General features: G+C 40.1%; 1 protein-coding gene across 2 annotated transcripts in view; it reads right to left on the bottom strand.

The window, feature by feature from the left end:
• Window positions 1–16,801, bottom strand: part of AQR (aquarius intron-binding spliceosomal factor) — a 112,909-nt gene that overhangs the window by 74,782 nt on the left and 21,326 nt on the right. For both annotated transcript variants that reach the window (XM_074955777.1, XM_074955776.1), the window contains exons 10-15: window positions 14,345–14,409; window positions 9,581–9,697; window positions 5,831–5,944; window positions 4,686–4,789; window positions 3,082–3,184; window positions 1,268–1,388 (exon numbers count right to left, since the gene is read on the bottom strand). In XM_074955777.1, the coding sequence (XP_074811878.1) occupies window positions 1,268–1,388; window positions 3,082–3,184; window positions 4,686–4,789; window positions 5,831–5,944; window positions 9,581–9,697; window positions 14,345–14,409 (624 nt within the window). The remainder of the gene's footprint in view (window positions 1–1,267; window positions 1,389–3,081; window positions 3,185–4,685; window positions 4,790–5,830; window positions 5,945–9,580; window positions 9,698–14,344; window positions 14,410–16,801) is intronic.

Genomic DNA, 16,801 nt, shown 5'->3' with positions numbered 1-16,801 from the left:
TTTCAAGCAGTGTAAGTATTACCTTCCTGGAGAGATTAGAGTGTTCAAGTTAACACGGCAGTTTTCAGATATCACTGCTATAAGGAAAAGGGAATCTCTTACTCTGCAGAATCTCAATCATGTTACGAGACAAAATACTGCCATAATACTAGTGCTGTTATCAGTGTAAGTTGTTATTATTCTGCTCTGCGTGCACTGATCTTCAAAGAATATCCATGTGGCTATTCAAAGTGGAATTTTTTGATTGCTTTTTAAAAAAGAATTCAGATGTAAAAAACCAATTTCAGTTCAGAGAATGATCATGTCCCTAATTTAAACATCTTCCCTAGACTGTTGTGTTCTCCACCTCAACCAAGGAAGAGATATAGCTCTACATTTCCTAGCAGTGGCAGAGCTCTAGGCTTTATGGCATTACTTAGCTGACAACAGGAACAGATCTGTGCCGATGAGGGAAGAGGTTAAACCGACATTAGAAATTCCACGTATTCCCTAAACATTCTTAGGGCACCTGACTGCCACACAGACTATGGATTCCATCCTGAAGTGCCCACTGGTACAATTCTGCGACAAATGTAGATTGGCACTTTTATCCTTAAAACTATATAAATTGGTTCACTGACAAGCCATTACTGGCAAACATAAATATTTAAAATATTTGAAAAACTAATCCCCAATATTGAACATAAGCAGTTTTACAGTGCAGATGTTAGTTTTCAGGATATGTATTAAGAGTTTGGGATTTCAATTTAAACTGAAAGCGACAAAACCTCACCACATAAAACTGACTTTTCAAGAATCAATTTGGAAAAAGAGCAAATTCTTTTAAAAGAACTCAACAGAATTCACTTGCTGCTCGCTGTCAAACTATGGCATGACTCACTTCTCTCTCAAGCTCTCTACAGTTCACTTCTTGGGAGCAGGTAGTAGCAAGGTGGAAAGCAGCTTTTTTCTGTGCTTATATACAGATAGAGCAAATGAGATGGTTTTATGATTTACTCCAAGCTTTTATTCTTCTTTTTTAATCTATGTTTATCTAACTGGTAACAAAGACATTCATTTCAGATCAAATTTATGCAGTCCAATTCAAATAAGCCTATAAACACAGATTTTTTTTTTTCTTGGAAGTTAAAAGGCACTAAAGTAGCCAAAAGTAAATACTGTCCAGATTTAGAAGCTGTGGAATAGTTCTTAATGAACCAGAATTAACGACAAGTCCTTTGAACTATGACGTTTTAAGAGCAATCCAAATATATCTCAACAAATATACCTTCTCCAGAATAGTACTCAGTTGGGACAATATTTTCATCCCAAATAATCTTCTCAGTGGGATACAGAGGCATCTGGTTAAGCTGCTGAATTTGAGATATTCGACGTGCATGACGAGACACCTAGGAAAGCGAAAGTGAACATTTATACCAAAGCCTAACCAAGTCAACATTTTTCTATGCAAGTGACAAATAACATATAGGATGGTCATCCAGGAAGTGAACATTAAAAAGATCACGTCTTCAGCTAACACAACAAGCTGAAGTGATAAAAGTACCTTAAGACTTCAGAAATTAAAAAAAGTTACCTCCAAACTGTCTATGTTTTATTTTTCTTCAATTAATCAATCTTGTTTGTACATTGAAGGAAATCATAAGATGTATTGCTAACAACCATGGGCTATTTCTTCAAAAAACAATGAAAGAGGTCCCACTTTACTAAGATGACAAAAAAGCTCAGGTGTAATTTTAAGAGGCCAGGTTTATGCCTCTTTGAAAACTAGGCCTGTTTAATAATTCATTAATTAATGGTCTCATCCAAAGTCACCTGTAATAAAAACTCCCATTAACTTCAAAGGGTTTTTGGATCAGGCTCTTGGAGAGTACAGGTGTTATCCAACGATGCATTATCAAACGCAAATGAAGTTATACGATTATCACAGAAGAGTTAGCATGTAGCTCAATGGACTCGGATCATCAATAGTTCAAGCATGGATCTTAATACTGCACATCCCACTATAATCTGGATGTCCTACTTTTAACATTACTCTTTGAAAACACAGGAGAAGAAAGGTTCTCTTTCCCCATTAAAAATGGCATAATTTGTTTTCAGTAGTTTTAAACAGCACCAAAAAGGTATGAAATGGCTGAAAATATGTAGTCAAATTTCCCTCACAAGGTTAAAATCTAAACTGAAGACGAAACAAATTTTCACTATATTTTTTCTGAACACCAATGTTTACCTATAGTAGTTAAGTCTGATACTTTACACCCAGCAATAAATATTTATATCCAGTGCCTAAACAGAAAAATGTATCTGATACCACTGCATCCTGTTTGAATAGGCTTTGTATTAGGGGGATCAGTTCACAATCTGACTTAAAACTGCTCATACAATATCAAGAAAATATTCCAAATAATTTTAAAATATGATCAGCTACAGAAAAGGCAGCCTTCGAAGAGGAGATGGAACAATGGATATGTTGAGAAGCGTCCCATCATTACAACACAGGTTAGAGTTCCTTGCTCAGATCAATATCTACTCAAGTGAATTTTCCCCCCCATTTCTATACTCCTGTGGAGATTTTCAAACCTGCCTATGGGATCTGAATGCTCAATTCTCACTTTAATTTATGGGAACGGAATGTCTACATCCCTCTAGACAGCACTGGAAAAAAAAAATCACAGCCTAATTATATTTTAAACAGGTCTAAATAACTAAGGAGGCAGGTATAATGCAAGCATCTACACATGCTGTAACAACTTTCATGACATGTGGAGCTTAAGCAACAGTCCTCTAAAGTTGCCACTGTTCAGACACACCACCACTTTCCCAGAGGAGCCATATTTCCTAAATCATCTTTTTCCCTGTTTGAAGATTAGTCATTACTAGATTTGAATTCACATCTGTTTCCAACTCACTCAGTCATCATACTGCTGTAGTTCATAAGGCACTCCTAACTGTGAAAGCCATCATGTGGTTGGCAGCATTAGAGCTGCAATTGCTGTGATTTTATTCAATTTTAGGAAGTGAACACAAGCCTTCTTGCGAGAAAAAACATAGGTGATAAATGTAATTAGCATGTGTGTGCTTTACCAGTAATTCTAGCAGAAATTCTTTGTCATAGCCTGTATCTTCCCCTTCAGGTAGAGCCGGTAACAAGCAGAGGTATGATGCCACCTGGTGGAGTGTGTTTGGGCTGCATAATATGGGGGGAGGGAGGAAATACAAAAGCCACTGAGTGATTTTTTAGATTTTATAAAAACTGCTGTTAAAAAAAAAAAAATGAAGATTTGATAGTTTTACAGTTCAGGTAACACAATCAAGAAAAAACCTTAGAGAGTCTTAAAAGTTACGTAAAGTTTTTATTCAGTTGCTTTACCTGGTAATTGCCTAGAGGAAATCAGCACAACATTTACACCACAGAAAGTGACTAAGAAATAACAACAGATACAGCACACCATTCATAAAGAATTCAGATACAAAAATAGGGAACATAATCAGAACCTCCAGCTAAGATTTTCATTTCCATATATATTCACATATATTTGAACAGACAAGACACGCTGCCTTTAATATTTGCTAAAGTGGTCAAGCTAAAGCCTAGGGTAGAGTCTGTGTGTTAAAGGCAGAGTACCTGTCCACATTAAACTTTTAAAATGTGTTTGCATGTTAGCTAATACGTACTAATATCACACTTTTAAACGTTAGTCTAGAAAAGGTCTCCATTTTTCAGGATGAGGCTATTATGTTTGAACAGGAAAAAGCCAATTCTAACAAATAGTTCAAGAGAAGATGGTTTTTTGTTCACGGCTATTGTTTTTGTTAGTTTTACTATGACTAAATTTACAGAAAATTTACAGAATGACAAGACAGGCAGAAAGAAAGCAGTTTAACCTATCCTATAGTATCAGAGATCCCAGAACTGCATTAAGAATTGTTATAATAGCAGGCATAAAGGCACACCCAGTCAACTTACAGAATAACTATTGTAACTACAGCAAATATATATGTTACTTGTATGAAAATGTTTGAACTGTAACTAAGATTAGTGAAAAGCATTTATATTTTTTCCTGTTTCTTTATTTTATGCACTTGGCAGAACTTTGGGAGAAGGAGTGGCTCCAACTCAAATTCCCCCAGTGATTTCTGTGGGTCTTTGATGCAGCAATAAGTAAAGAAAAACATTTTGAAAATATCATCAGGAAAACCTGAATTATTGTAAAGCCATAAAAAATGGCAGGACGACTCAGGGGCATGTATAGTTCCAAAAACTATTAACTCTTCTACTTTTAAAATGACTAGATTTCAAATCGATGGTGTTTCTTTCACTCTACCCAGAGATCAGAATTAAGGGAAAGATGCATTTTACAAGCAGAAAGTAGCAACCCAGCAATAATAAATTAAACGTCACCACACCCAGATGTGGCAAGTAGTCTATGTACTAGGTTCCACAAATGAATAAACTGAAGCACAAATGATTTGCCCAAGGTTACCCAGCAATTCAGAAGCAGAACCCAAGAGTCCCAACCCCAAATGTCTTCTTCAAACCAGGAGTCATAATTTGCAATGTCACATTTAATTACAGCATTACACATGTATTACTACAATATACATAAAAAGGCTAGAAGACTAGTAACAAACAATGGAGAGATATAAACTTGAAACAGAAGAACTGAATTTCCATCTTTATGGCTTACCTCAGGGGTCCACACAGTTTTTCCAATGAACCACGAGTGTCCACTGCTGCCACATTTGAAAGTGCAAAATCGTATAGTTCCGGGAAATGTGCAAAAGCTGCTCTCTAGAAAAGCCCCCCCCAAATTTAATGAGAGGTTAAATTGACGTTTTCGGGGGGGGGGGGGGGAGGATTGCTCTGACAAGAGTTTAATAATAAAAGACCGTGAACATGAACATGTAAGAACTCCACCTTCCTCTGTGCAGCACCTAGCACAGAGTGGGCACTATTGGAGTAAAAATAATGAAAAAGCAACTGTTTTTCTGCTTAGTAAATGTGACTTACAATTCTTGTTCTTCTGAGATGTATTTATTTTTCTAACATGTCTGATAAACACTAGATGTTTTGGCATTACAATAGCCTCCTAATTGGCAGTAATGAAATTTTGGTAGAGACTGACAAGGTTGTGAAACTCCGGGATTTCACTCACCAAAGTTCATCTAGTTCTGAACTTTAAAAGACATGAAAATTTCAGTGAACCTCCAGAGGTGCAATTCAAAACTGCTGTGAAAACCCAAAAAGAAATCTCTTCACAGTCCTAATTAGCATCATGTGAAACATGCATAACGCTTTTGTGAAAAGTCCCATAATAACCACAGGTAGTGAGGATGTGGTTTATATCTCACCTGAAAGACAGCACTATTAGCAGCAGTATGCTGAGTACTTCTTCTGGGGAAAAGTGACATCTATTGCATAACCAATACCACTTCCTCCTGCACCTAGGTTTCCCACACAAATAAGTCTTATGGAGACTGACCCTTTTTAGTTAATGAGTTGACAAGATCAAAATTGGAGGTGGTATTGTTTTGCTGAAGCAGATAATAAACTTACTAATATTGACTGTCACTATAGTTAGATTCTCTGCACATACACACAGGCTAATTGCTCTTTTATCTGCTCATGCAATTCAAAGTGTGTGTTATATGAAGTTCTTCAGAATATTTTTGAACGAAGCTATGCAAAGTTAGGAACTGAAAGACTAGCACCATTCCTTTAATACAGCAGAAAAAAGCAAGATGTTTCCTTTTGGAAAGACCAGAATCACCATCTTATTTGCAACTTATATTTAAAAAAATATATTAAAAATGAAACCCAGTGTTTGCCTACCTGTAAGGAAGTAATTCTATCATAGTGAATTGTAGTCATCTCATTTTCTGTCAAAGCATTCCCAGTCTGGTCATTAATTTCAAAGCCGGTGTAGAATTTAAGCATGTCTAAAAGCTGAAACACGATACATGTAAATTAGTGACATATCAGAATGGGATCAGCAACTACCATATAAAACCTTGAACAAAAAGAGATGGAACCTAACATCTGAACTTCAGGCACCCCTGTATAATATATATCTTACCAAGGTACCAATAATCTAGACAGAGAAATATGCATGGACTGATCATTTATATGTTTTGTGCATTAGCCAAAAATAACTTGGCTAATTTTAAATGAGATTCTATCATTTAAACAAACAAATTTTAAATGAGATTCTATCTACAGTTTAAGAAAGTCCTAGCAATGTCCATAATACCTATCTCTGTATGCAGAGAGTTGTAAAATATTTCATATAGACACCCCTATATTGAATTTACATCCACATGGCCACAGACACATTACACTGAATGCCATTCATACGAATTCTTGTAAAAGGCTATACATGCAAATAAAAATGAACTATTCAAATATCACTTGATACATGTACAATGCAATGTTCTACATGTATGCACAATTAACTTCAAAAGTGACAATATATCTCATAGCAATTCAAAGGCTACAGTTCCAACCACAAAATAAAGGTATACTATGGAAGTGATCTCTTAAGAGACTAAAATAATTATTGATTAGCTTTTTATCAAGGAAATTTTCATAGGAGCTGCCAATAGTTGAAGTTGAGACTAGTTACATAGGGAATTTAGCTTAACTGCCATGAGATAAAGCTGCAGAGAACATCTTAACAACAAATAACTTCAAGTACATAAAGTGAAGTTCTAGTGCCTGCAATACATGCATAACAAGTGAAAAAGATAAAAACGTAATCATCTGCCATGAAGTGATGAGGTATAATCTCGTAGGGTTGCTTCAATAGTATCATAATGAAAAAGTAGAATTAATTTTTGAATGCTGCACTGGGATCATAACCACCCCTATAGTAAAGAAAGAAAATTAAATGAGATTAAAATAAGCAAGAACTTCTTGAAACTGCTGGCACACTGTTTGCATAGATACAGAGGCCTGGCACACTGACTGTACTGCTATATACTAAGGGGTTACCGGCTAGCCTGTTTTGGCCACAGAAGGCACCTTTCTTTAAAAAGAATGTAAACCCCATACAGCACCTCTGGAGGGCAAAGCTCCTCCTATCAGCAGAAAGACTATATCTGGATACATCCAGGTAACAAATGGAATTTGCTATGAAGGCAAGGTAATCCAGCTGAAAATGAGAGGATCAAAGTTCACTCTCCTTTGAGTGGTCCAGGACAATTGCTACAGATACTGGTCCTGAAAATAGAATATCATAGAATATCAGGATTGGAAGGGACTTCAGGAGGTCTAGTCCAACCCCCTGCTCAAAGCAGGACCAATCCCCAACTAAATCATCCCAGCCAGGGCTTTGTCAAGCCTGACCTTAAAAACCTCTAAGGAAGAAGATTCCACCACCTCCCTAGGTAACACATTCCAGTGCTTCACCATCCCTATAGCGAAAAACTTTTTCCTAATATCCAACCTAAACCTCTCCCACTGCAAATTGAGACCATTACTCCTTGTTTTGTCATCTGCTACCACTGAGAACAGTTTAGATCCATCCATTTTGGAACCCCCTTTCAGGCAGTTGAAAGCAGCTATCAAATCCTGCCTCATTCTTCTCTTCCGCAGATTAAACAATCCCAACTCCCTCAGCCTCTCCTCATAAGTCATGTGTTCCAGTCCCCTAATCATTTTTGTTGCCCTCCACTGGATGTTTTCCAATTTTTCCACATCCTTCTTGAAGTGTGGGGCCCAAAACTGGACACAGTACTCCAGATGAGGCCTTACCAATGTCGAATAGAGGGGAACGATCACGTCCCTCAAACTGCTGGCAATGCCCCTACCTATACAACCCAAAATGCTGTTAGCCTTCTTGGCAACAAGGGTACATTGTTGACTTATATCCAGCTTCTCATCCTCTGTAACCCCTAGGTCCTTTTCTGCAGAACTACTGCCTAGCCATTTGGTCCCTAGTCTGTAGCGGTGCACGGGATTCTTCCCTCCTAAGTGCAGGACTCTGCACTTGTCCTTGTTGAACCTCATCAGATTTCTTTTGGTCCAATCCTCTAATTTGTCTAGGGCCCTCTGTATCCTGTCCCTACCTTCCAGCGTACATACCACTCCTCCCAGTTTAGTGTCATCTGCAAACTTGTTGAGGGTGCAGTCCATGCCAACCTCCAGATCATTAATGAAGATATTGAACTTAACGGCCCCAGGACCGACCCTTGGGGCACTACGCTTGATACTGGCTGCCAACTAGACATGGAGCCATTGATCACTATCCGTCGGGTCCGACGATCTAACCAGCTTTCTATCCACCTTACAGTCCATTCATCCAGCCCATACTTCTTTAACTTGCTGGCAAGAATACTGTGGGAGACCGTATCAAAATATATCAAGAGGACTCAAGCCTTTCTAGCTTTGACAGACTTCAAGATAAAGGACCTGAGCAGAAAAAAATTCACATCATTCTGGTTACCAGGTCCTTTTTCATTTCAAGTTGGAATTGATTTTAACAGCTGCTAGCCTATTAAATTTAGAAATGTTTTCTTTACCAGCTTTCTCATGGTGTAAAACATTGACAACTACCAGTTTGTGAAATATTAACTGCTAAGACCTTGTCAGCCCATTAGAATCACATTATTCTAACTGCCGCCCTTCTTTTCTTTTAATGTCAAATTTAGTAGGATGTTCATGAAGCCTTGTCAGTTTTAGAATTCACTCCCGAGCTATCTGGAATCAGGGCCTGCAGCAGAGCTAGTCTCCACCCAGCCTCATCAGTACAGGCAGCCTGCAGCTGGTGGCCTGACTAGTTACACAACCTGATTGGCTGCAAAGGCCAGCAGGCCAACTCTTAAGCCAGCAGCAGCAGCTCACTAGCTTCTCAATGCTCATACCCACCACTGTGCCCACTCCTACCTTACACTCAGCCTTTCTTCTGTCCTGCCCCTGCCTTGAAACCCTCCTGGCTGATACCCTGCTCACTACAATTCCTGACCTCCAGTTTGACCCTCAGCTCCTGTTCCTGATTATGGACTACAGTTCAACTCTTGGGTCTGGTACCCAGTTTCTGCCTTCCGGTTTTACCCTTGGCTTTGGCTCCAGCTGCTAGGCCTGCTGCCCCTCCAGCCACTAGGCCAGACTGCCCTCATCCCATTCAGCTGACACCTACCTTTGGTCTAAAGTAGCCTAAACTGTTGAACTTCAGGGCATGCTACATAAACCATTCATTTCCTATGGCTTCTGGGGAGGACTGAGCTGGGCAGAAGAAAATTTGAGGTCACAAATACAGCAAAAGATTTAAACTGATTTTTGTTTTATCTGTGTTAGGACACATTGGGTGAATGTTGTGTAGACTATTTTAAAAACTGCTCAAAACAGAGACAAGGATATAAAACACACACATACATAGGTAATGCAAAAATAATGTTTTGAGAATTTAAAATAAATCTGTGCACAAAGTCTATTCAATAATAATCCAATTTTTAGTTTATTTCCAAAAAAAAGTGACACAAAGTAATCATTTTCAGCAGACAAAGAGATAACATGAGAAGAGGCAGCAAATATTTTGAGCTGCTTCAGAACTGAAGCGCTCTCTTCAGTAAGATCAAAACTCACCTGGCAGAAGAGATGGCCCTCCTTTTCCCTTTTAGCAAGGCTAGAGAGGTAACAATGAACAACAAGGTGGGAGTCATCTAATACTGTATTAAACCACCGCCGTGTGGGAAGCAAGGCCTAGAATAAATAACTTGGCATTAGTAGTAGTCTTAACATACATGATTTTGAAACCCATGGCTTTCCATATATCTCTTCTCTGCATTTCAAGATGGCGGGTCACGACAGTCCTGCATCAACAGATGGTGATGGTTATTTACATAAAAGAGAATCTTCCCAGAGACATCTATACTAGCATGCAATTCACCTGTGCTGACTCCTGTTTAAGTGAGTGGATTTTGTGCAGGTATATGAATCCATGAGGGTGGAGCCTTTTACAGGATCAGGGCCTCAGAATGCACATCTCACTATTGAGGTGTATTTGATTTGTTTATTTGTATTTTGTGTTTGATTAGCAGGACAAAGAAGCAATTATTTTATTAACGATATCCTTGACCTTCATAACTGTTGTACAATGCAAAGAGGCTTTTTTGAGAGCATTTTTTAAAAGTGTAAAAGCTGAGTCATTCCCTTATATTGTGTGCATATTTTATTTTTAAATTTAAATACTATTCAAGACTTGTATTTCTCATGACACCAATATCAGTAAATGTACTTCGCTAACTATAATAAGATGATAATCATTCCATTAAAGTTTACTGAAAACAATGGATCTCAGAATTTTTCACACATTAAACTATTTAAGCCTTATTAAAATCTTTCCTGATGTAAGGGAAAAGAGAGAAATGACTTCACTCCCACCACTGAAATACAGATATTATTTTTGTATATTATTGCAGCTGTTCAACAGCACATATTAGGTAACAATTTAGGACAAGAAATGAAGAATACCATACTCAATTGAAAATAGAGATAGAATTGAAGCAGCCAGAATGTAGTTACCACCACTAAGTAATCAGAATTGGGGGGGGAGGGGGGTGGAGGAAACAGTATGTCAGTGCAGTAAGTAATAACTGTCATTCATAGTCACACACACACACACACACACACACACACACACAAGCCATCAGTCAAACCACCACAGTTTCCTTCAAAAACATCTCATTTGCAAGTGGCAGAATGGCCAAGTAACTTAGATTCAACTGTAATGGACGTAATTTAATATGAAATGCCCTGCGGGAGGCAGAGGCAAGAGAGACCTAAAATGTATATAAAAATACTCCATTCACATGGGACATGCTACAGAGAAGAAAGAACATGATGGCTTTTTATAGCTAGTTTCTAGTTCGCCCGTTCCAAGCAGTACAGCAAGCTTCACAAACTATTTGAACTCGAACTCTCCTGTAATAATACACATAGTAGAGATAGCAGACACTAAATTTACTGCTTCTTGGCCTTTTGGCTAAGATCCAGCATTGTACCCCAATCTGGGTCTATGCTGGTTATGTATTATGAATGTATCTCTCATAACTCAAGCCTGACCCCAGATGTACAGTACCCTCCTTCTTAACGTGTATAAACTTGATTTTAAACATTAGCTTTAATAAAAATGTCCTCTCTCCGGGGACAGTGCCCTGTACTTTCAAAGGGGTGGCCTGGATGATCTAATTAGTCTTTTGTTACTAACTGCTATGATCCTAGGAAACTAGGGTGTTTAGCAAACGGCGAGTTAACACTTATATTACTGTATCAAACACTAAATCACCTGTACTTATGGTTTCTGTAAGTGCCACCATCATGATCTTTACAGAGTTTAATGAAGTTGAAGTAATTTAAAATAAACCTACTATTTATAGTGAAACTATATCAGCATCACTGATGTGTGAACTAATGCCTTTTAATTTTCAAAGTAGCTGAACTAGAGAAACCCAGAAGAATGTCACACCTCCAGTACTTGCAGAGATCATATTTTATAGAACCTCACTGCCCCCCTGGGTTGTTTTACAATACACTGTACTGCTTTTGTGGCAGGAAAACAAAAAAGTCTTAATTTCTGAAGTAATTTGGCTGTAGTAATAGAGTAAATCATGGCTTTTTTTGATAGCTCAAATGATAATTAGTTAATTTGCTAAGACTATAAATACATTGATAGAGGCATAAAAATTATAAGTAAAACTAAAAATTAAAGGAATTTACAATTAGAATTTTCCTCTGAATTTCCCTCCTACAGTTAACCAAGGTATCCCTTTGCTAGCTACATTCTGAAACAGCATACAGATGGTAAAAAAAAAAAAAAAAAAAAAAAAAAAAGGACATTGTGAACTTCACACTACAGTAAATGCTACTTATTAGCAAACCCCTCAGTTGACAGCAAAAAGTTGTCATTATCCAGCAGTTGCCAATAAGCAGAAGGCAGGTTTGTGGGGCTACAGGCAAGGAAGGAAGCACTGGGACGTGGGCAGGACGAGAGCAGAGATATGCACCATACACCTCTGTGGGCCCCCCTGGACCACCACTTCCCATGGAAAGCCCAGGCATCTGAACTGCTGCCCTGCCCATAGCCTTCCCTCCCAGCTCGGATTCCAACAGGGGGTCCCCCTTTGGGCCGGGATGCAGGAATCCCAGCCACTTACTTCCTGTGTAGTCCGCAAGTGCAGGAAGGTTTGAGGGGCTGCAGCCAGTGAAGGCACATCCCAGAGCTTCCTTCCCTGGCTGCAGCCCTACAAACCTGCCTGCAGTAGACGCATATCTTCCAAAAAAGAGTTCTCAATAAGTGACATGCTATTGCCAAAATCCAAATCCCATTAAAGTCAATGATGGGCCGGTTCCCAGCAAAATGTTGCTATTAACCAGAAGTTGTTAATATCGGGGTTGCTATTAAGCAGTATCCACAGAAAGATCAATATACAACATTTTCCTATTACAACCAGTGAGGGAAACCAAGCCAACTGTAATCCCATCCAAGGAAAGGTTCTGTGACAAAGCAGTGTTTTTCTCTGCCTATCAAGCTTTCATGAACACAGCAGATATTGAAGTGAAAGTCCTAACCCCATTCAAGTCAGTCAATTGCAAAACTTCCATTGACTTCAGCACCAGGTGTCTGTTCATCTTTGCTCATACCGGTGGTGCAGCATAGCTGCCGCTATGGCGGGCTCCCTGCCGGCCCCACACCGCTCCCGGAAGCGGCCAGCGCAGTCCCAGGGGTGGAGGGGTAGGGGTCTCCCTCCGCACACTGCTCCTGCCTGCAAGCACTGCCTCCGCAGCTCCCATTGATCAAGAACGGGGAGCTGTGGCCAATGGGAGCTGTGAGAGCGGTGCTTGCAGAGAGGGGCAGCACACGGAGCCACATGCTCCCCGCCCCCACCCAGGGGCCGCAGGGGCACGTTGGCCCCTTCCTGGAGCGGCGTGGGGCCAGAGTAAGCAGGAAGCCTGCCTTGGCAGCAGCCACTCTGTGCCACCAACCAGGAGGCACCGGAGGTAAGTGCTGCCCAGAGGGAGGCTGCACCCCAACCCACAGCTCTGAGCCCCATCCCGGAGCCAGCACCCCCTCCTACACCCCAAACCCCAGCCCTGAGCCCGCTCCCAGAGCCAGCACCTTGTACCCCAACACTCTACCCCAGCCTGCAGCCCGCTCCTGCACCCAAACTCCCTCCCAGAGCCCACACCCCCTCCTGCACCCGAATACTCTTCCCCAGCCCAGAGCCCACTCCTGCACCCAAACTCCCTCCCAGAGCTTGCATCCCTCACTGCCCCTGCACCAGGCTCAGCCCAGATCCCACACCCACACTGCAAACCCCTCGGCCCCAGCCCTGAGCCTGCACCCAACCCCCCTACCCCAGCCTGGTGAAAGTGAGTGAGGGTGGGGTAGAGCAAGCGGCCGGGGGGGGGGGGGGGGCTGGGAATGGAGTGAGTGGAGTGGGGCCTCGGGGATGGGGTGTGGAATCTGGGAAGGGGCGGGGTAGATCCTGTATTGCCTTTAAATTCAATCAGTGAATTTGGGCGTAAAAAGGTTGGAGACCACTGCTCTAGTGCCATGACCACTGCAATTTAATGAATCATCATTTAATCACGGTGTTAATAGATGCAGTCAATACCTCTTCCAAAAAGACTCATTGGTTTCACACATCAGTTGCAGATTGAAGTTTCTAAATCAGTGCTTGCAAACTTCTCACTGATTTTGAAGTCTTGTTGTACAGCATTTCAGGCAGCCTTTTTTTTTTTTTTTTTTTAAAGGAATTCTCTGTGCTTTCTGAGGCTGCAATTGGCAATCCAAAATGTTTCAGATGGCCCAAGGTACATTAAGAGCACAGCTCTTGTAATGGATCCAAACCTTTGAACATTCTTGTTGTTTTGCAGAATTATTGCCTCTGCTCCAATCACTGTCTACTTGTTTTGGGCAGTTTAAGTTCAAAACTTGCACACACTGGCAATCTGCCCTGCTTATAGTCATCAATGATCAGTCGCCTGTGCAGCTGCCATGGGGCAAACCCCTAACTATAGGCAGGCAGGCAAAGCCACTGTTTGCATGGGTGCAGCTTACCCCATTTTAAACTGGGGATATGCTTCACCAGTGCAAACTGTGGATTACTGCGTGAAGAGGTCTGGTTTGGCAAGTCTGTGTCAGTGCACAGGACGACACACGCTAGGCTTTTTACAGCCAGATTTAGTAATACATTAGAAAATTTTGTTTCCTCCAGACATGGAGATTGAACCCATTTCCATCTGGACTAATCTGTGTACAGTTAGAGGTAAATGAGCAGTACATGTTCAGAAAATATTCAGTATGTTCTCTCCAAAAGCAAATGCTTTGGAGAGACACTATCTTACCTCTAGATCTATCATGAGTTCGATGAATCTTTCACAGTAATGAACTTTGTCCATGGAAAGAGGACCTAGGCACAAAAAACAAAACATCTCTGCAACTCATCATTTATTCAACATCATTGTTCCACCACACTTCAAAAATTAAAAATATTTCACATTTAAACAAGAGCTAAAAAGCTGAAGCTCCCACAGCAACACAGCTATTAGCCAATAATTAACATTAACATTTCTTAGAGACACAAGGTGGGTGAGGTAACATCTCTATTACCTCACCCACCTCTTCTCTCTAATATCCAGGGAGCAACATGGCTACAACAACACTGCAAACATTAATGTTTCTTAGCATTTAATCTGTATTAGATTAATAAAATTATTAGCTCACTCTTTCATTATTCTGAAATGCTCCCCCAAAACCAAAACAGATTTTCAGATGTAAAGAAGTCAGAGGCCAAGATATTCAGAAATAACTAGTGAGTTTGAGTGCCTCAATTTAAGATTGGCCAATCTAACACACCATGAAGGGACCAGATTTTCCCAAAATGCTGATCACCCACTCTCCAAAAATTAGGCCTCTACAATATCTCAAACCTGAGCATGCAAAATTGAGGCTCCTAAAGTCACTAGTCACTTTAAAAATTCTTGGCCGTGACGTTTTTTTTTTTTTTAATAAAAGGACTTTACAATTTCAAAGCACTCAGTTCTGATTTTTGGAATTACCTATTAGAGCTCAATTATGGATCCTAAGACTCTGAGTCACACTAGGAAGTAGAGGAAGAACAAACAATAAGCAGCAAAACAGTTATCCTCTTAAGACTCCTGGGCTGAAAGACCTGCTGTTCACATCTAGCAAGTCTACTCAACTTTAACACAGAGCCCCCATGGGGCTTCCCAGTGCCTGCAAGCAAACTTTGGCTATCCAATATAGGGCATAATTAACATTCAGAAGTAATAAAGGACAGCAAAACAAGAAACTAGATTTCACTTGGAGAAAATATTTTGTTTGATAATTAAATTTGAGATGCAAGTTATCCTTGGACCAGTCACCTTTAAGTCCTTTCCCCTAGCCTGACTGTATAATAAACATATGCATACTGTGGCAATGCACTCATCAAATAATACAACTGCATTTCCATAAACCAGCACATGTAGGTAAGAAAAGCGGTGTGAATCCAGTGCACGGAGGGTACAGAAGCATGCACAGGATTGGGGACATTCTGGAACCCTGCTTCAAGAGGATTACCAATGGCTCTGCATAGCAGCTAGGTTTGGAGGTTGACAGCAGTTGGCCAGGGAGGATCAAAGTCAATGGATCCACTACTATACAAATCCAACAGATTTTGCCCCTTGACAAACCAAGGACATTGGAATGGAAATGGCAGCAGCAGCAGCCACAGCTTGGACTGTATAGCGGAAGATCCTTTTCCCCAGCCCTCACGGAATCCCCCTGCATCAAGCTTGATTACTCTAGATTGGTGCAGAAAACAGCCTTAAGCGACACACACAAGGTCACACAGCAAGTCTATAGCACAGCTGTGAATCAAGGTTTTATTTAAATAAAGCTTCTCCTGCTAAGGTATTAAGATAAAAATATACAAGATAAGCACAAGATAAAAATATAATTAAAATACAATTAAAAATATAATAAACCACTATAACTCAAAACTCAAACAAATAAAACCAATCACAAGGCTCCAATATAAAAAGGGAATAAGGGCATGGAGAAGTGGGCCAAAAAGGGGGCCAAGACTAATCTTTCTAAAAATAAATTCTCAAATGAAATAGCTTTGACTTTTTTTTTTTATTTTATTTTATTATTACAGGGAAGAGAGATGAGCCCTGACAGATGTCGATGTTAGTGATTTAGGAAGTATCTTTTCCACTTTCCCTGCTGCTTTACAAGATGATTCACTAAGGGTTACACTGACCCAGATGAAGGAGGCATGAGCAGAGCAGTCATACAGGAGCCTCAAACAGGCCTGTGGGGAGACTCTTAGAATCACACCAGTGAGGAGGGTACTGGGTCTACATTAATGAATATCCAGTTTTCTAGTATCTTCCAGATGCTAGGAATTTTGGTCTTATAGCAACCTAATGCATTACTACAAGCTAACATTTTCCAAAACTAAGAACAGGGGTCCTGAAGGAGCTATAGCCTAAGCTGATGCTGAAATTGTAGTAATAGCCTTTATTGCAGGTTTAACACTGCTTCCTGTACGAATACATTTTCCTTCAAAATCAGGCATGCATATTTTCTTGTCAGACCAATTTTCTGCTGAAGACACATGAAACCCCACTTTTCATATATGTTTTTGTTCTCCTTACTGTAACCCCACAATACTGGGAGTGCAGGTTAATGTTGTGGACTTAAGTTCTTTGCTGAATGTGGGACTTAAGTATTTGCTTAAATTCTGTTGTCAATGGGACATAAATCCTTTGTTGAACAGTGATGAACTTCAGCAC

Source organism: Natator depressus, chromosome 6, assembly GCF_965152275.1.
Source record: "Natator depressus isolate rNatDep1 chromosome 6, rNatDep2.hap1, whole genome shotgun sequence".
Classification (NCBI taxonomy): domain Eukaryota; kingdom Metazoa; phylum Chordata; order Testudines; family Cheloniidae; genus Natator; species Natator depressus.
This window is presented reverse-complemented; position numbering and strand designations above follow the sequence as displayed.